General features: G+C 36.6%; 1 protein-coding gene across 3 annotated transcripts in view; it reads left to right on the forward strand.

Annotated features, from left to right (window-relative positions):
• FER (FER tyrosine kinase) overlaps positions 1–20,447 on the forward strand; it is a 468,630-nt gene that overhangs the window by 444,086 nt on the left and 4,097 nt on the right. For all 3 annotated transcript variants that reach the window (XM_063085334.1, XM_063085333.1, XM_063085335.1), the window contains exon 17: positions 16,850–17,004. In XM_063085334.1, coding sequence (XP_062941404.1) covers positions 16,850–17,004 — 155 coding nt within the window. The remainder of the gene's footprint in view (positions 1–16,849; positions 17,005–20,447) is intronic.

A 20,447-nucleotide genomic window follows, 5' to 3' on the forward strand; every position in this document is an offset into this window, starting at 1 on the left:
CGATTAATAGCTCCAGACTCTTCATGAACAGTGATAATTGTTCTTTCATCTCTAACCCCCAACTCTGCCCTGCCCATTCTTACTACCATTAATAAATCTGCTGTACCAGTTATTTATTGCTACATAAAATACCACCCCCAAAATATAGTGGATCAACACAGCAACTGTTTCTTATTTCTTATTGTTCTGTCAATTTGGATCAACAGTTTGAGGTGGACTCAGCTGAATGGCTTTCACCTGTTCTTCCCCATGGTCACTTATGTGGCTTCAGTCATCTGGTAGCACAACTAGAGCTGGAGAATAGAATTAGTCTCATATGTCTGGGGCCTATGTGCTGACTGGAGGTTGGCTGTCTCTCTCCCTCTTCCACTTCCTCTCCCCATGGTTTCTCACCTGGACTTTATGTGGTGTCAGAAGTGTTCCAGGAAGACGAAAGTGAAAGCTGCAAGGTCTCTTGAGGCCTACAATGCAGACCTTCATATTACTTCTGCCACATTCTGCTGGTCAGAGTTGCAAGGTTAGCCTAGATACAGGGGGAAAGCAGTACAAAATGTTATGGCTATGTTTTTCATACCACACCTGTCTCTAAGAACCTGCCTCTCAGCATTATCTTTAAGCTTGTAACTTCCAGTATTATAATTTATGTGCTCACATAGCTATCTCTTCTTATAGACTTGAAATCCTTGAGGGAAGGAATTAGGTTATCTTCGTCTGCAGCATATAGCAGAGTACCTGGTACTAGTAAGACCTCAATAAATGAATGTTGAACTAATGATGGACTAATTGGTTGATGTGTGTGTGTGTGTGTGTGTGTGTGTGTATGGATACATGTATGTATACCCTGTTTGTGTACTTTTAGTAGCTAGATTCTGAGATTATAAGATTAGTGGAAATGGTACTTTGCAAAAAGTACAAAGTAAATTGGAAGTATGTCTTTTTGGTTTAAAATAGTAAGGGTTTTTGTGTATGTCAAGCAGTAACTAATCTGCATAATACATAATAGTGTTTCCTTAATCAGTTCCCTAATCAAATAACCAGAAATGATTTCATCTCTTTTTTCCACCTTCACTGTCATCAAATATACTGGACCTTACAGTCTAATATGTTGTTTTGTGGCATGTATTTAATGTCAGATTCATGAACATCATGCCAAAATAACAAGGTCTTAATTAGGAAAGTCTGTTTGCAAATGTAGCTCCAAATTACTTGGTTAAAAAATACTTTGAGTTATCTAAAAGGCACCGCTATTAACTAATATCAGTTGATGGCACAAAACTGATGATTTAGTATTTCATAGATTTTAAAAATCCTGTTGTGTGTCTTAATTAAGTTCTCACGTAGGTAATTATTCCACATGGAATTTCACAGAGATACTGTGGTACCCACTTTGGTTTGCCTCCATTGCCGTATAATGTTGCTGAATACAGTTTAAGCAGCTGTCACACTTTTCTTATGGTTTGGAGATCACTGTAAATTTTCCAAAATGCTTTGGAATCCTTTAGGCGGGATAAGCTTTACATTTATATAAATTACTATTTTGTCCACCTTTAGTCTTTCAGACACTTTTATCTTATGTAACTGTTGTCTGCTGGTTGGTAAAAGCAAATTTCATTAACAGAACAAAAGAATGCATGTATATGCAAAGTTAATATTTGCTCAGACAAGTAATCCTTCATAAATGCAAAATGCAGGTTTTGTGTGGATTACATCAAAGAATCACAGAGCGAATAAAAACTAATCATAGAAGGATATTTGGTGAATATTTTAGGTAAATATTTTTTAAAACTTTTATCTTATAGAACCACAAGAAGAGTAAAATAGCTACGTATATGAAATCAAGTCTTAATATAATATCACAAAAATAAAGTCTTACCAAACATAATGCAGAATTAAAATTGAATGAAGATAAAGCAAAGTCTCCTGACTATGGAAATAAAATATAGAGAGACAGAAAAGAAATTGAATTTCAGATCTTTGTTTCAAGATAAAAAATATCTGTATTCATAATTTAGTCTCTCTTATTTGGGTTTTGTACACCACAAACAATCATAGGACTGAAGGGAAATTTATTATAAAGTCACCTGGGATATTACTTCATAAACATAGAAAACAACGTTAGAAATTGAAATGGGAATAATGAAAATATTTTAAAAGAATATAAATGGGAAGCAAGGAAAGAACTGTTGAGAAACATGAGAGAAAGTCATTACTTCTTTTGAGTTCCAATAAATACTGAAAAGTGTTTTCTATTAACAGGATACTGGTGCCACAGTAAATATGATTAGACATCTCTTCTATACACAGGGACCAAAACTGTTCCAAAGATGCTTTCTGTGATATCATGCCAGATGAGGCTGTCTTCCCACCTGCCTCTTCGGAGTGTGGCCTGGGAGTCTATTAGGCATCACCAAACCAAAGGCAAAAGTATAAGTTGACCATGTAGCTCTGTCTGGTTGGGAGAATTTGGGGGTGGGGCATTTGGGAAATGTAGTCCATTATTGACCCTCTCAGCAGAGTACAGAGTCAGTGGTATCTCTCATTCAGAGAAGATGATCCTGCAGAGTTAACCACCACATGGTCTGTAGGTCATCCACTCTCTAAGTCTAGGTGCATTCCACCATAATTAGAATGTATCTGTTCATTGGTAGCTGAACATTTTGCAGACTGCAAAACTTTAATGATCCTGAGGCTCATTATGGCACCTGGTGCACCGCAGATTACACAGTTGCTCTGTGCCTTTTATATCTTAATTTAGGCCCCAGTGTGATTATGTATATCACTTTGTGAAAATATAAACCAAAACAAATGATTATGGAGGAATTGTTATGTGCCTTTATACAAAACAGAAAATAGAACAGTTAAAAATAATGCATATTTTAGTCCTCTCAATATATTCTATATTCCATAGCCTAAGCACTGAGTCAGGGGCTTTATTTCATTAAATTTAAATGGGAAAAAAATGGCAGAAATCTATCTACTCAGGGATTGAAGAGTGTAACTTTTGCAAGATAAAATGAACAGTATTTCAAAGAAACTGAAAGAACACTCAGTACGGTGGAAAACTGAAAGAATATGGGCTTTGGAGCAAGACAGGTTCCATACTTAGTCACTTATCAGCTAAGTACCACTTGATCTTGGGCAAGTTATTTAATCTCTGGGCCTCAGGGTTTTTTTTTTTTTAGCTTCATAATAGAGTTATCTACACTACAAATGATTGTTAGGATCAGGGATAATAAGTAAAGTTCCTGTGTCATGCCTGACACATAATAGGTACTCAACAAATGGTTACTGTTCTTACAGGGTTGGGAAATGTGTTTTCTTCATTGTAGCCCACAGTTATTAAGCAGAGGCAAGCCAGAGGATACCTGCATTGTGGTAGTTTGGCTCCTGGGTGGGTGGGACAGTTGGGCATATGGAGTGGCACTCCTGTTACTTACCCTCCCAGCATGACTTGCATTCATTAGCTACTGGCACTCACTGTTGTGCTGGCAACATGGAAAAACTCTTTACCAGGACCAGCTACCACCATGTGGCTAGATTTACCCAACCAGTTACTGGAATACAATGCTTTATAATGTAGGGTATGCAGAATGTTAGAGTTAAAAGGATCATATGCTAGATACTAACTGGTGGACCATGGACCTAGTTCCTCCAAACTATTCAAGTGTTCCAAACATCATCGGAGACAGAATAATGTCTTGCATATATCTATATGCAATACTGTTTTACTGTTGTGATTAATAGAGTACAAATCCATTTCAAAACATTGTTGAATTCTTAGTAGCTTTTCATCATGTTGTATTTTCACTCAGCCAATATAAAACGTATGACTCACATCAGGATGGATGTGGTGCAAAGGAATCAAAATTGTTTGACATTGTACAACCCTCATGCTCAGAAAAGTCAAGAACTAGTGCTTTTATTTCCAGGGTCCGGGAAAATAATGTGTGATATGTGAGCTCATACAGCTTATTAAGGAAAACAGTGGATCAGTACTCCAGTCTCCCAGTTTCTAGTTCAGAGCTCCCAACACTGGAAATGTTTGCATCATTGCTTCTGAAAAATCTGTGAAATGTATTTAATGTACAGATTAGTGTGCATGAAATTGAGTATTGATAGAGAATGGGTTATATCAAAAAAATTTAAAACAGTACCTGGCACATGTAAAACAATAAATGATAGCTGTTATCGTGATGCCTATTCAGTAAGGAGTGGTTTTGTCACTTTTTTTTTTTTTTTTGCCTGTTGCTCAGAGTAACTTATTGCATCCAAGTGTAACATTTTAAGTTATAATATTTGTCACTCAGGCACATGTCTTCTGTTTTTACTTCTTATTCTCTCAGAATGGGAATGGATGGGTATTTTTTAAATCTCTCTTCCTGAAGTCTCTCAGGAGTAGAGGCTCTTGCCATCAGTACTAAGGCTGACTTTGGAGACAGGTCCTTGCAGGGCATTTCATTGCAGCTTCAGACAGCTATTGGCCTTTAATGTATATGCTTAAAAGAGAGCTGGTTTGTTGAATTACTCATTAGAACTTGGTATATTACTGTGAACTAAAGAGATTTAAACATTTACTTTCCATCAATGTTTTTTAATCCCCCCTCTCCAAGTTCCTCAGACTATTTATTGAGAGGTTTAACGAAAGCTCAATATTTTCAAAATTTGTTCCCAGAGGTAGTCTCTGGAAATTTGGTATCTCATTTCACAGTGTGGCCCACAGGGGATAGACAGCAGAAAACATTGACCAAGAGAGATTTATATCTGACTACACAAATAGAATATCCATTTCATAAAACTATAAAGCATCCAGATTAATCACAGTAATTATATACAAAGAAAGGTTTCCTCAGGTTTTTCAGGTAAATTTTTTTCCCTTTTTTAAAGTTGTAATATATATATAACATAAGGATTGTCATTTTAAGCATTTTTAAACATACAATTGCATGGAATTAATTACATTCACAATGCTGTCCATCCACTACCTCAATTTCCAAAATTTTTTCATCATCGTAAACATAAACTCTGTACATAGTAAGCAATGACTTATTATTCCTTCCCCCTAGTTTCTGGCACCCTCTAATCTACTCTGTCTCTGAAATTTTTTTCTTTTTTCTTAAGTGACCCATGATAATTGTATGTGTTTTTGGAGTACGATATATTTGGGTACATGTATGTATACAGTGTGCAATGATCATGTCATGCTATTTAGCATACCCATCACCTCAAACATTTGTCACCTCTTTGTGTTGGGAACATTCTACATCCTCTCAACTAACTACTTGAAGTTATACAGTAATTTGTTGTTGACTCTAGTCTCCCTGTATTACCATAGAACATTGCATCTATTCTTCCTATCTCTACAATATTGTAACCACTGACCATTGTCTCCCCATCCATCCTACCAACTACTCTTACCAGTCTGTAGTAACCACTATTCTACTCTACGTCTATGTGATCAACTTCTTTAGCTTCCACATATGAGTGTGAACGTGGGATATTTCTCTTTCTGTGCCTGGCTTATTTCTCTTAACATAATTTTCTTCAAGCTTTCCATTTTGCTAGGTGTTTTAGTCCATTTTGTGTTGCTATAACAGAATACCTGAGACTGGGTAATTTAAAAAGAAAAGAGGTTTATTTGGCTTACGATTCTGGGATGCTTGCATTGGGCACGGGCCTCAGGCTGCTTCTACTCATGGCAGAAAGTGGCAGGCTGCCAGTGGGTATGAGCAGATAACATGGCGAGAGGAAGCAAGAGAGACAGAGAGGAGGTGCCAGGGTCCTATAAACAACAAGCTCTCACGGGAACTAATAGAGCAAGAACTCACTCACTACCCCTCTTCCCCTAGGGAGAGCATTAATCCATTCATGAGGGATCCACTCCCATGACTCAGTCAGTTTCCAACACTGCCACATTGGAGATCACATTTCCACATGAGTTTTGGAGGGGACAACACATCCAAACTCCATCACTGGGAATGGCAGAATTTCATTCTTTTTTATGGTTGAGTAGTATTCTATTGTGTAAATATACCACTTTTTCTTTATCCAATCATCTGTTGATGGATATTTAGGTTGCTTTTGTGTATAGAGCTGCAATAAACATGGGAGTAAAGATGTCCCTTCAACATGTTTATTTTCTTTCCTTTGGCTATATACACAGTAGTAGGATTGCTGGATCATATGTCAGTTCTATCAGTAGTTGTTTGAGGAACCTCCACACTGTTTTCCATAATGGCTGTACCAATTTACAATCCTGCCAACAGTGTATAAGTGTTCCCCTTTTCTGCACCCTTGCCAGCATTTGTTATTCTCTGTCTTTTTGGTAATAACCAGTCTTATGGGTGAAATGATATCTCAATGTAGTTTTGATTTCTATTTCTCTGATTAGTGATGTTGAGCATTTTTTCATATGTCGATTTCATTTTCTCATACTAGTGATGTTGGCCATTTTATGTTTTCTTTTTTCAGGTAAATTTAAGACTGAAGTGTTATCACTATGTGTTTGGTTCTAAATTTTTTTTTCAATATCCATATTTAGTATGAATTCCCTTTCTTTAGCTAACTGTCTAGGAATGTGATTTCTGTTGCTTTGTGTTGCTTCACCCCCCCATGGATTTGTCACCCCACTTCCCCTGGGTGACGGAGACGCAAAGGATTACTCAAAGCGCATCTCTTCTGAGCAGTGAGAAGCCCCAAAGTGGTTAACTTCCCTGGGACTCTCCAGCAAGAGGCAACCCTTCCTTGGAAAATTAACAACGAATTGGGGTTCTCTTCCTGCATTTAGTTACAGGAAGAGAACATAGGTGGGGTTATATTTTAACAATATAGGCTGGTAACTTTCAGTGAAACAAGTCAGATGACATTCCATTAGACAATTAAGTGATCTTACAGCAATTTCTCAGTATCTTTACAGAACAATCAGTAACTAGTCTGTCTTTGAGCCAGCAACCTGCTGTGCCACAATTCTTATCTTGCAACAAAGACTCACTGGCCTGGGGAAAATTTCCTGTCCTCGCAAGGTCAATATTTGAAACTGCAAGGCTTTGGAAAACCAGGCCCTGTGAAATACATATGCTTTATAGTATATTCCACAGATTTCTGAGTTAAAGAATATGTACAGTTTGCACTTGTACATTTCCAACTAGAATTCTCTTTTAGGGAAGTCGCCCAAGGAAAAGGGATGAAAGAGCCAAAAGAAGTAATGTGCTGGGCATGATCATTTTAAGTAAAGCCAGATGACTTAAAGTATCTTCCACAGATGGTTCTCATTCAGTCAGCTGCATCAGACAAGGATCTGGTGTTCTGTGTTCTATCTATTGGGCAACACCCTCAAGCTGAGGAAATCACCAAAGGCCTCTGTTTCAGAGTCTCACTCCAATATAATAAGCAGACTCCGTGGTTGAGGCCCCCAGAGGGGATCTTTCTCTGCTACTGAGAAGGTAACCTGGTGTAGAATAAATACATTAGGACTAGCCCTATACAGATATTTTTAGAAGTTATGTCTACATTGTTGTTCCCCACCCAATGCCCTATCACAGCCTTAAAAATTTACCCAGTGCCCAAATTGACTTTTCCATAAGAGCCCACTTCCTGTCTTACCCAGGTTTGCTCTCCTCAGCCAGTTCCCTGTACTATTCAATTTTTCCTTTTCCATTCTTTTTCCCCCTATCAGGATATATCTGCCTTGTCATCCCATTCCCTTAAGGCTTTGCATGATGTCTATTTAATTATCTCTTCAAGCAATTTATGCCAGAATGTGAATAAGTGGTAATATGTGCCCCCTTCCCCTCAAGTAACATTTGCATTTTAGCAGTGGCGTTAAGTAAATGAGGAGACCCAAATACTGACCATTATGAATTTCCTGACAGGCAGCAAGAGAGATCCTCCAGAACAATGAGTCCTTTGGATCTCGTCATCTAGGCAGTTGGCTCTCACCATAGGGCACTGGACCAGCCCTGAGCAAAAAAGCATAAACTGTGCTCTAACCCTAACTCTGCTTACTGCATTCACAGAGGTGGCATTTTTGTTTCCATCCTTCTGGAAGTCTGTGGCACTGGAACAATTTTCCAAGGAAAGAGAATAGGCGCACTTTAGTAATGGGACAGATTTTTACAGTTTTGTGACTGGGTCTTCCTTTTCTAGAAATAAGTGCCCCATTAGTAATGGACATAGAACTCACCAGGGAGAGGTATTAACTGTGGTAAAGGAAGTTGCAAAAGGAAGAGAGGAGATGAACAATATGACCAATGGAAAACGGGGAGTGAAATCAGGGGTGTGCTGAGAATGTATGGAGATACTCGTGTTTACATATATCTATTCAAAGGAAAGGTGAGGTAGACTCTGAAGTGGAAATAAGCAACATCTGACTTGCAGAGGAATCTGGCTGGTTTCTCTTTTTTGGCCAATCTCTGGTCCCATTACTTTCAGCTAACTAATGGCTTTGGTATTAACCTGTATAAAAATGAACCCCAAGGTCCTACCTCTATTGCCAAAGATATCCCATTTTGCCCAACCTCAGTTTCCTAGTGTTCTCTGTGAGACAGATATGGTTCCATTTCTATTATTGTGTGCAAAATCTTACAAGAAACAGTCCTACTCCCCTTTCATCAGAACACTCATATATTGTTTTAGAGGAGTTGGTGACATTTGGCTTCTCCTTCAGAAAACAGATTTTTCACGTTTATTATACAGTAGTCCTCCCTTATCTGTGCTTTTGCTTTCCACGGTTTTAGTTACCCACAGTCACCAGAGTCCAAAAATAAGCAATTCATAAGTTTTAAATTTGCATGTTTTGAGTAGTGTGATGAAATCTTGTGCCATCCTGCTCCATCCTGCCCAGAACGTGAGTCAACTTTTGTCCAGTGTATGTGTCCACACGGTTTACGCTACACACCTGTTACTTACTAGCCATTTTGGTTATCAGATCAACTGTCTTGATTTTGCAGTGCTTGTGTTCAAGCTCTTATCCTACTTAATAATGGCCCCAAAGTGCAGCAGTTCTTACTGTGCCTAATTTATAAATTAAACTTTATCATGGGTATGTATGTATAGGAAAAAAGAGTACTGTACGTATAGGGTTTGGTACTATCTGTGGTTTCAGGTATCCGCTGGGTGTCTTTGAATGCATCTCTTTCAGATGATGGGGACTACTATACATATAGGCCATTCCTGTTTTTTCTTTTTTGTTGGAGGAAAGAGTTTCAAGTGTCACTTCTTTTCTTACAGGTAGCCAATTTTGGCTCTTGTTGTTTAAATATCAAGAGTTGTAACCATTGGCCGTGGATTAAGTGGTTTGTGGTTTGATTACATTCCAAAAGAGAATTACTAGATGTATTAACAGACATTAAAGAAGGTGGCTAAAATCTGGGCTGGACTGCTGGGGTTCAATTCCTGCTTTCCTCCATTTACTGGTTGTATGACCTAAGGCAAGGCACTTAATCCCTGGGCCTCAGTTTCATTGTCTGTAGAAATGGAGAGCATAATTACAGTAATTTCTCAGTGACTTAATATATGAAAAGTGTTTCAAATAGTGCCTGACATATAGTAAATACTGTATGAGTAAGTTGTTAGAAAAACTAAATTGAATGGCTTTTATATTTATATAAAGAGAAAATTGTCAAATAGTTTATTCTAGTTAGAAGGGGGAAAAAGGCAGTGATTCCACAGCCCATGGTTTCTGAGGCTAAAATTCAAGTTTTGCTATGATAAATGTACAGTTTTATATCTGTGTGTGGCTAGCATTTATTGAGCACTTACTATTTTTTACTTACTGTGCTATAAATAGTTTACATATTTTATTTAATTCTCACAACAACCTTATAAAATATAGGTGCTGTTATCCTCATTTTACAAATGAGAAAACTGAGGCTCAGAGTAAGTAAATTTACAGAGGTCCAAGAGCCAGTAAATGGTTTAATGCTGAAAAGTTGGTGCTTTTAACCACTATTTTAAATGCCCCCCAAATATGTTTGCACCTATCTAAATATATATATTTTGTGTAGTAATAAGATATTATAATTCTCTTTTTATCAGAACACGGTAAAGCAAATGCAGTATGCTTCATTTATTCCCCACTGCCAGGGTTGTTGATTTTATGCCATGTTTTAGTCAAAATGAGGAAAAACCAGAGCTTTAAATAGGTTTTCTCTTCCTAATTGCTAATAGTTATTTGTGGCTCTATTCAGCCCAATGGGAACAGTTTTGGTACCAAAAATTTTAAAAAGCAAATATTTCTCTAACTCCTTTTCCATGTGAGGGATAAACCCTGACTTTGTAGAACCATAACTGCAAGTAGTAAACAATGGGGCAAAAACAGCATTGCAATGGAGAACGCAGGCCCAGCCTCATGGTGTTTTCTGGTTCACCGTAATATTTGCTGTGAGAGGGAACATTGCCACAGAACAAGTGCCCACTGTCATGCTTTCCAAATAGCAAAGAAAATTTACTCCTCTCCATTGCCTACCAGCATTGGATTTCCTGTAATTTCTCTCTGTTCTTATTTGATCCTTAATTAGCCTGTCTCATATTATGTATGACGTGTAAGACAACTCTGGTACATACGCAGAAGTTTGACTTTGAGTCTTCTAATAAGATTACTCGGCAGACATAAGTGGAACATTTCCATATCCTTCTGGCAGTGAGCAGCATTTGCTATTATACCCCTCTGCATGTGGTGACATACAGGTATCTCTGATACCTCCTGTGAAGGACACCAGCCTATCATGAGACTTCTCATCTCTAAATTCCTGTAGGATTTGCATTCTGCCACGCACAGGCTCACATTGGCTTGTTCTCTAGCAGTTTCATGTGTGAAGATGCAGGGAGCACTAGTGGGTCTCCTAGAGTGTCTGACCCAAGGCTGGGAAGGGAATGGAGAGAAAAGAAGGGAGAAATGTGTATGTCTGCTTATCTCCTAAATTAGATTGTCAGCTTCCCAGCACAGAGGCCATATCTTTTTTCTTATCTCCTTTAATAATTACTAGAATATTAGACAAACGGAGAGTATGCAGTACATGCTTATTTCCTGAAGGCCAAAAGTTTTTTTAAATTCATAGATTATCTTAAGAAGATACCATTCCCATTCATCTGAACTTAATGCAGCCAGAAGGAAGTAGCATTTTCTGTAAATGTTATTGAAATTTTATTTACATTGAATTGAAGGTATCTCTAAATTAGTTTTAGATTGGCCTCTCACAGAACTGTAATTCAATCCTTATTTCAGAGGACAGCCCTCTAAGCTGGTGGGTGCCGTGAAGACAGTCATGACAACAAAAGTGTATGTAGTTGTAAAGCGTAGGTATTACTCTGAAGAAAGTACATACTAACAATGAAATCTCATAAATGACTAAAATGCTGCAGTGAATAAAAGTTCATTCTGACCAAGAGTGATGACATTTGGCTCACTGACTAGGGTTGGGAGGTACATCTATGGTTCCGTTTACTTCTGTCAAAAAATCAGTTGACTATAAGTGCGAGTCTATTTCTGGATTCTCTTTCTATTCTGTTCAATTAAGCTGTATATCTCTTCTCCAGTACCAAACTATATTGACAACTGTAGCTTTATAGTAAGATTCGAAATCAGTTTAGGTAAGTCCTTCTTCGAAAGGCTGTCTTAAAGTTACTTTGATAATTGTAGAACCTTTGCACTTCCATATGCATTTTAGAATCAGCTTGTCTATTTCCACAAAGATATCTGCTAGAATTTTGATTGGGAGTGCAATAAATTTATAGATTAATTTGGGAAGAATTGCCATCTTAATGATATTGAGTCTTTTACTTCATAAATATGGAATATCTTTTTATTTATTTTGATATTTATGATTGTTTTCTGAAATTTTGTAGTTTTAAGCATAAAGGACTTAGTTGTCTTTTGCTAAACTTATTTTTAGGTATTTGTTTTATTGGTACTACTGTAAATGGAATTTATTTTCCAATTGTTTGCTGATAACATACAGGAATATATTTATACTTTATATATTAACATTTTATCTTGCATCCTTGCTAAATTCATTTATTATTTCTAGTTTATGTAAATTCCCCAAGATTTTCTATGTTAAAAAAAAAAAAACTCGTATCTACAAATAGAGATAGTTTTACTTCTTTTCTGATATCTGCCTCTTTTTCTTTTTCTATGTCTTATTTCAAAGACTAGGACCTCCAGACAGAGATTCTTTTGAACAGAAGTGGTAAAAACAGGCATCCTTGCCTTGATCTCAGAGGAAAACAATTTAGTCTTTTCACCACTGAGTATGATGTTAGTGATTAAATTTTCTGTACCTGCCCTTTATCAGATTGAGGAAGTTTCTTAAAACTCTCAGCAATCTGGAAATGTTGTCATGAATGTGGGTGTTAAATTTTGTTAAATACTTTTTCTGCATCAGTAGGAACGATCATGTTTTTCCCCCTACATTCTGTGAATCTAGTGAATAACACTGATTATGTTAAGCCAACCTTGCATTATTGGGATAAACCCTCCTTGGTTGTGATGCGTTACCCTTTTTATATACTGTTGGATTTGATTTGCTAATATTTTGTTATGGATAATTGGCTCTGTCTACAGGTGGGATATTTTTCTGTAATTTTTTTGTAATGTCTTTGTCAGGTTTTTGTGTTCTGCTGACATAAAATGATCTAGACAGTGATCCTCTTCTCCTTTTGAAAAGTTTGAATAATATTGTTATTCCATGAATGTTTTCTGCACTTACTAATGAAACCATTTGGGTTGTAGTTTTCTTTGGGGGAAGGCTTTGATATTGAATTTATTTTCTTTAATAGATACACAGCTATTCAGATTTTCTTTTCCTTCTCATGTCAATTTTGGCAAGTTGTAGTTTCAAGAAATGTATTCATTTCACCTGAGCCGCCAAGTTTGTTGGCATAAAGTTTGTCATAGTGTCTTATTATTATCCTTTCAATGTCTGTAGAACCAGTAGTAATGACCCCTATTCATTTTCATTTTATGTTTTTGATATTGGTACTTTAAATACTAAATACCTGATGTTTAAGTGTTTTTAATATTCCATTTTATTTTATCTCGACTTTTTTTTCTAGATCTCTTTGCATCATTTTTTGAGTGATTGTTCAAGAGGTTGCAATACACATACCTAAACTTTCACAGACTAGAGTTAATGTACCAACATAGAAAACTTAGAACTGTAAAGGTTCCTTTACCCACATGCAACCTTTATATGGTAATTGTCATATGTATAACATTTGTGTACATTGAAAACCTGACCAGATAATGCTATAATATTTGTTTTCAATATGTAGTCATATTTTTAAGAACTTAACTGGAAAAAAAAAGTAGTATTTTACATTACCCAGCTATTTACCATTCCCTTTTCTTCGATCCTGATGTGAAATCTAAAAATACCGTCTCTCTAATAATCATGTTCGGCAATTCCAAGATTAATTTAATGCTTTTAGGAAACACCATTATCAGCAACTGTTAATATGTCAGTTGCTCATGGTAATTCCTATGTTACAAGTACAAAGCCACTCATATAAACTAAACTTTAATTTTTTGGAAGTCCTGGTCATGTTTGATATTCACAGGTACATTCCAATGATAAATATGTAAAACCACATCATTTGAAAATGAAACCAATTGTTGATTGTTTCTCAGGAGAAAATAATTAAAAAGGAAAAAAGCATAGAATAGACAACCTGCCTTCAGCAGGGAATATTCCTATGATAAGGTAGTATCTATTATTTATTCACTCATTCATCTATTCATTCATTATGTATCGAGCACCTACTTTGTACCACATACAATTCTGGGCATTAGGAATACAATTTAGAAAGCACAGATGGATCCCATTACCTCTTAGATTCTCAAGTGCTTCAAATCTGCAATTGTCACCTTTCCCTCCTGCATTAGTTTTACCCTCTCTACAATATTATTCCCATATATATATATATATATATATATATATATATATACACACACACACATGTATCCCCCTAATATGGGGGCTATTACATTTTTTTGACCTGAAATCCCCCTCTAGTTACCTCTCCACTTCTCTGAACCCCTTTACAGAAAATGCACTCAAAAGTGGTGTCTGGATTCACTATCTCTACTTCTTTTTCTTATAATCTTTGAACATGCTTCAGTCATGTTTTTGTACCTACGACTCCACTGAAATTGCCCTTATCAAGGTCTCACTAAATTCCGTGTTGCCAAATCCAGTGGGCAGTTCCTAGTCTTCGTGCTCGCCTTCTCAGTAGTAGTTGACAGAGTTGGTCACTATTCCTCCTTGAAAAGTTTTCCTCAGCATCTAGGACGCCACACTATTTCTTCGTTTCCCTTCTACCTCAGTTGCTGTTCTTCTCAGTTTCCTTTCTTTTATCCTTCTCTAAATACGGGAATGTCCTAGGGCTTAGTCCTTGAATGCCTTCTTTTCTCTCTCTACACTCACTCTCTAGGTAAAAGCATTTTCCTATCCCACAGCTTCAAATACCGGCTAAAAGCTGACAACTCTTAGACCTATCTTCTGACCTACAGATAACATATCCAGTTGCCTACTCAACATCTCTACCTAGATATCTAATAGACATTTCAAATTCAATGTGTTCAAAACCTGATCCACCCCTACAGTGGATTAGTTTTAACTGCATATAACAAAACTAACACACATCAACAAAAAAAGAAAAAGTTAAGAAATGATAATCACTTGAATGACATAGGAATTTATTTCTCACATTAAAAAAAAAAAATCCAGAGGTACAGAAGTAGGCGGTCCAGAATGTGTGGTGGGTCCGCACTCATCAGAAACCAGTCCCCTAATTTTTTGCAGCTCTTCCAAGGTTAGTATGGCTCCTCTTTGTCCATAATGTCTGCTGACACTCTCCATCGTGACTACATTCCAGTTAGCAGGGGGATATAATGATGCTTCCCCTTTCTTTCAAAGAAACTGGCTAGAAATTCTAGACAACTCTTCTGCTTACATCTCATTGGTCAGAACTTAGATTATGGCCATACCTAGCTGCAGGAGAGGCTGGGGATTATTTTTTAGCTGGATGGCAAAATACTCACCTAAAATAGGGGTCCTTTTACTAAAGAGGAGGAGGAAATGGACATTAGGAAGCAATTGGCTGTCTCTGCCACTCTCCCTGAAGCTTGTCTTCCCTCTAGTCTTCTCCATTTCAATAACTGTCAGCTCCATTCTTCCAGTTGCTTAAACCAAGAAATCTTGGTGTTATCTGTGACTCTTTTTCTCTCCTACTCAACACTGAATCTACCAGCAAAGCCTATTGATTCTACTTTCAAAATATATCCTCAGTATGACAGCTTCTGAGTAACTCTACCACTTTCATCTTAGTGTAAGCTATCATCACCTCTCCTGGACTTCTGAAATAACCTCCTAACTGGTCTCTCAGGTTTCTTTAATCCATTTTCCACATAGTAATTATGTGGTCCTTCAAAACGTTAGTCACATATCATGTCATTCCTGTGTGCAGACCTCACCATTGCTTCCCAGCTCACTGAATTAAATCCAAACAGCTTACGGTGGCCTAAAAGACCATACATACATCATTTGGTCCTTGCTAACTCATTAAATCTACTATTCTCTCCCTCACTCATTCCACTCCAGCTCTACCAGCTTCTTTGATATTCTTTGAATATGCCAAGCATGTACCAACTTCAAAGGCTTTATATCTACTCTTCCTTCTACCTGGAATGCTCTTCTAGACATATACATGGCTTGCTCCCTAACTTCCTTCAGATCTTCAATCAAATATCATAGTACCAAAGAGCTCGTCCCTCCCAGCCTATCTGAAACAGGGTTCTGTCTTGTAAATCTCTTTCGCCTTTTACAACTTTTTTCTTCTTAACACTCAGCACTTGACATACGATTTTCTGTGTGTGCGTGTACGAGCACATATATACATTCTCTCTCTCTCCCTCTCAGAATTAGAGAAGGGACTTTGTTTTATTCACTTCTGTCCTCCCTGTCAGATAAAGGCAGTCAGGAAAGACCTCTTGGAAGAGAGGGCAATAGGAGCTAGCTATGCAAAAGTCTAGAAGGAGAGCACTCCAGGCAAAGGAGAAGCTGAGTGCAAAGGCCTTGTGGTGGAAACAAGCTTCCCACAGTTAGGGAACTTGTCCTACATTTGGGGGCAAAAAGAAACTCAGGATGGCTGGGATATAGTAAATGATGGGGAGAGTGGAACAAGATGAAGTGGGAGAGGCATGCAGGGCCAGATCACCATGTAAGGTTTTGTCTTTCCCAGATGCGGTAGAAAAGAGTTGCCAACCTCTCTGGTGCTTCAACCATTTTCCAACCTTTGGGAAACTCCAGGGATAGTCTGTCAAGGGCTACTCAGTAGCTACTATGCAGCTATTTAAATTTCATTGACTGAAAAGAAATGAAATGGAAAATTCAGTTTCTTGGTCACACCAGCTACACTGCAAGTGTTCAGTAGTCACACATGGCTAGTGGCTGATCCTATTGGATAGCACAGATAGAGAACATTCCATCATCACAGAAAGTTCTGTTGGGCAATGCTGCTCTAGAAAAGCCAGTCGAAGGAGAAATAATGCTAAATTTGCTTAGCCTCTCCTCTGTCATTTTCTCTTTAACCCTAGAATCAGTGTTTTTCTATCTAAATGGAAATATATGTGGTGCCTAGATAGCTAGCATGAGGCCTGTTCCATATGCAAATGTTCTCATGTATGATTTTTACCTATGACGGAAAAGATGGGAAGGACTAGTAAATCACAAGCATTTTTAACCTCATTACAAATACATTGCAAATGTAAAAAGGCAAAGTGTGGAAGTCATAAATGTGAAAGCGGCTTTCAATTTGTTTTAATAGGTGTTTTCCATGTCTTATTATAACCTAGGGACCTTGCTGCAAGAAACTGCCTGGTAGCTGAAAATAATGTTCTGAAAATCAGTGACTTTGGAATGTCTCGTCAAGAAGACGGTGGGGTGTATTCATCTTCTGGCTTAAAGCAGATTCCCATTAAATGGACAGCACCAGAAGCTCTTAATTACGGTGAGAATAGACTGTTTTTCTTTTTGGTGGTAAAAATGGACTTCATCAGCACAAAACATTTACAAGCAATGTTACAGGGGGAGAGCAGAACCCAGGTTTGAATGATTTGAGAATCAACACAAATGATGTATTAATGTTCATACTTTGTACTCAGACATAAGCACAAACTTAATTAGTTGAAATTATTGACCATATTTTCATATATGATTGCTAAATTATTTAATCTAATTTTTTTAATTCACCTTTTTAGGTGGATACACTTATAAGCACTTTTAAATATGACTATACATCTGAGAGTTTCTCATTTTATCCAAAAAAATTAAAATGATTATTTTTATTTTAATAGATTATACACAGAGTGAAAGTATTGCTATGGCTCTGTACCATTTCTTTTAAGTGTGTTATAATTGGTCCAATAACCTTATCCAATATTAGATTCCTAAAATATTAAGTCAATTAATTCCTTTACTTCCTCACTCTATAATCGACATGTTTTCTTAGCATTTTGGTCTCTGGAACTTGCATAAATTTTGAGGGATGAGGGAGATGGGAATTACATTTTAAAACAGCAGTGATTTTATTTACTTGAATTTTATGTGTCATAATTGGAAATAAATATAGCTTGCATTGTCTGTGGTTGGGATGAAATGGGCTATAACAAGATGGGTAACAGCTCAAGAATTTATGAAAAAAAATAAGACTGAAGTGTGCTTTAACTGAAATTAGAAATTACATTTTCATTAAGGGAAGTAGCATATGAACCATGGATTGGTGAACAGGTGTAGTATGTTTTGAATAAAAATGCCATAAAATGATTCTCTGTTAATTTAAAATGAAAAATGACTTTATCATAAGAAGTAATTTAGAAGGCATTTATAAATGCCTTAATTTAATGCCTAAATTAAAGACAGATAAAACTTTAAAAATTGAAATGAAATTCACATAGCAGAAAATTAACTATTTTAAAGTGAACACAATTCAGTGGTATTTGGTACAGTTCACAATGTTGTACAAACAGTACCTGTATCTAATTCCAGAACATTGTTATCACTCCAAAATAAAACCCTATATCCATTAAGCATTTTCTTCCTCTCCTCCCCCAGTTCCTGGCAACCACCAATCTGCTCTTTGTTTCTGTGGATTTACCTGTTTCAGACATTTCATATAAATGGAATCATACAATATGTGATCTTTTATGTCTGGCTTGTTTGACAGCATGTTTTTAAGGTTCATCCATGTTGTAGCATGTATCAGTACTTCATTCTTTTTTAGGACTGAATAATATGTCATTGTATGGATATACAGTACCGTAATTTGTTTATTCATTCATTCTTTGATGTGTATTTGTGTAGTTTTCACTTTTTGGCTATTGTGAATAGTGCTACCCTGTGTACAAGGATTTATTGAGTACTTGTTTTCAATTATTATGGGTATATACTTAGAATCATATGTTAATTTTATATTTAACTTTATGAGGAACCACCAAATGTTTTCCAGGTAAAACTTTTGAATTTAACTGGTTTGGAAGTGGGTTGGGGCTGATCCAGACACCACAGGTACTAATCCTTACCCTTAGTTTGTCCTCTCATGTACCAGCAAGAGAGGCTTTTGTGAGCTTTCTAGTGATTGCAAACTAGTTCCACTGTTCCTCAGAATCTAGAGGAAGTGGTATCCCTGCTATTGTCCATAGTGATTCTCTCCTGAGGTGGTGATTGTTATTAATCTAAGGCTACATTACTAAGGGGAACAATCACAGGATAAAAGATAGGATAACACTGGCATTTATATAGAGGTTTTCTTTAGATGACAAAACATTTTTAAGCACCAAGGGAGCTATAACTGGACTTGGGAGTCCCTAAAGGCTTACCAGTAAAATCCAACTCTCTAGAATTTGTTCTCAATCCTGTTTGCCAGATTATCTACATTATGTAGCCTTTAGAAGTCCTCTTACTGTTAAACAATTATGACTTTCAATCACAGGGTATTCTGGTTGAATTTCAAGCTAACTGAAGTATTTACAAATTGAAGTTCCAATTCCAGATACCTCTAGCAGCCAGACCTAAAGCATTTTTAGTAATGAGGACAAGTATGGAGATCTTTGATTGGCAGTGAGGAACATTTTTGAGCAGTCTTTACTATTAATTTTATAAAATTCAGAACAGTTTAGATGACAAAGAAGGAAAGATTTTAGCAGTGGATGAAGAAGTTGGTAGTATTTACTACTCCCCAATCCAATGAGGGAGCTGCTGAGAGTGTTTAAGCCTCACGGTAATGCTGAGAAGTTGTTTTAGTTCTCACGTACTGAAATTCTGAAGATTGGCTCCAAATCCTAACTTTTTTTTGACAAGAGAAAATATAAATATCTTTTGAAAGTCCTTATTTCTTGTTATACTTTCATGTTTTATATAAACATCATTTTGTTGTTAGTGGTGAAATTTTGCCTCATTTCCAAGGGCCTTTTCTTCCCCTTTGCTTCTTTCCTTTACTCTTGCCCTACAGTAGGTGAAATTCTGCTCAAACCTCCCATAAACTTCTCTGAAACTTTAGAATTAAACAGTAAAATTAAACTTATTTTCACTGTTTTGTCATTAGTTTTATTATTTAATTTTTGATGCTACATATACTTGGTTTTTTAAAAAATCAAGCAACACTAAAGGGCCTACAATCTAAGGTAAGCCTCTCTCCCATGCGTGTACTTCTTTTAAAATACAAAATAGTAGTATATTCATCACCTGTTCTGCATATATTTGCTGTCACCAAAAGCACTGTGTTTATAAAGGGCAAACAGGATACTGATCTCCAGTCAAGAAATAAAATTATATTTATTAATTATAAAAGAAAATTTTCACCTGAATATTTGGGGCTGATGCATCCTCTAATTTAATTAGTGTGATGTGACTGAGTCCTGGATTGCCCATCAGAACTAGGGTTCACAACCAGTTTGTCATTAGCAGCATGACCTTGGCCAGCCATCTGCTCTATTCCTACATTTCCTAATTTGTAAGATGAGAATGATAGTACTTTTTTTCTACAACGATATTGTGAGGATCAAATGAGAGATGGAAAAGTAGCAAAATGCTATCCAATCATAAGTTACTGTTGGCCCATTAAAATTATCCAGCAAAACCAGGTTCAAAGATCAAGGTTATAGAATTAGGTTATAAGCTCTCACTTCTCGAGTGTGATCTTGGTTTATATATAATATGCCTTTCTTAATCTCTGCCCAGATATCACCTTACAAAATGAGATATTTGATTCTGTATAACTTATACTTTCTTAAAGAATTAGTTTTAACTTGTGGCCATTGAATGACTTTCATAAAAAGTATTAAATTATTGGGTGCCAAACATGAAAAGAATTGATATGCAGACAAGAAAGCTAATCTTCCTACCAAACAGCATAGTGAATGTCCATAATTACCGTCTACTAAGAAAGACGCTAAT

The sequence above is a fragment of the Cynocephalus volans genome, chromosome 2 (genome assembly GCF_027409185.1).
Source record: "Cynocephalus volans isolate mCynVol1 chromosome 2, mCynVol1.pri, whole genome shotgun sequence".
Classification (NCBI taxonomy): domain Eukaryota; kingdom Metazoa; phylum Chordata; class Mammalia; order Dermoptera; family Cynocephalidae; genus Cynocephalus; species Cynocephalus volans.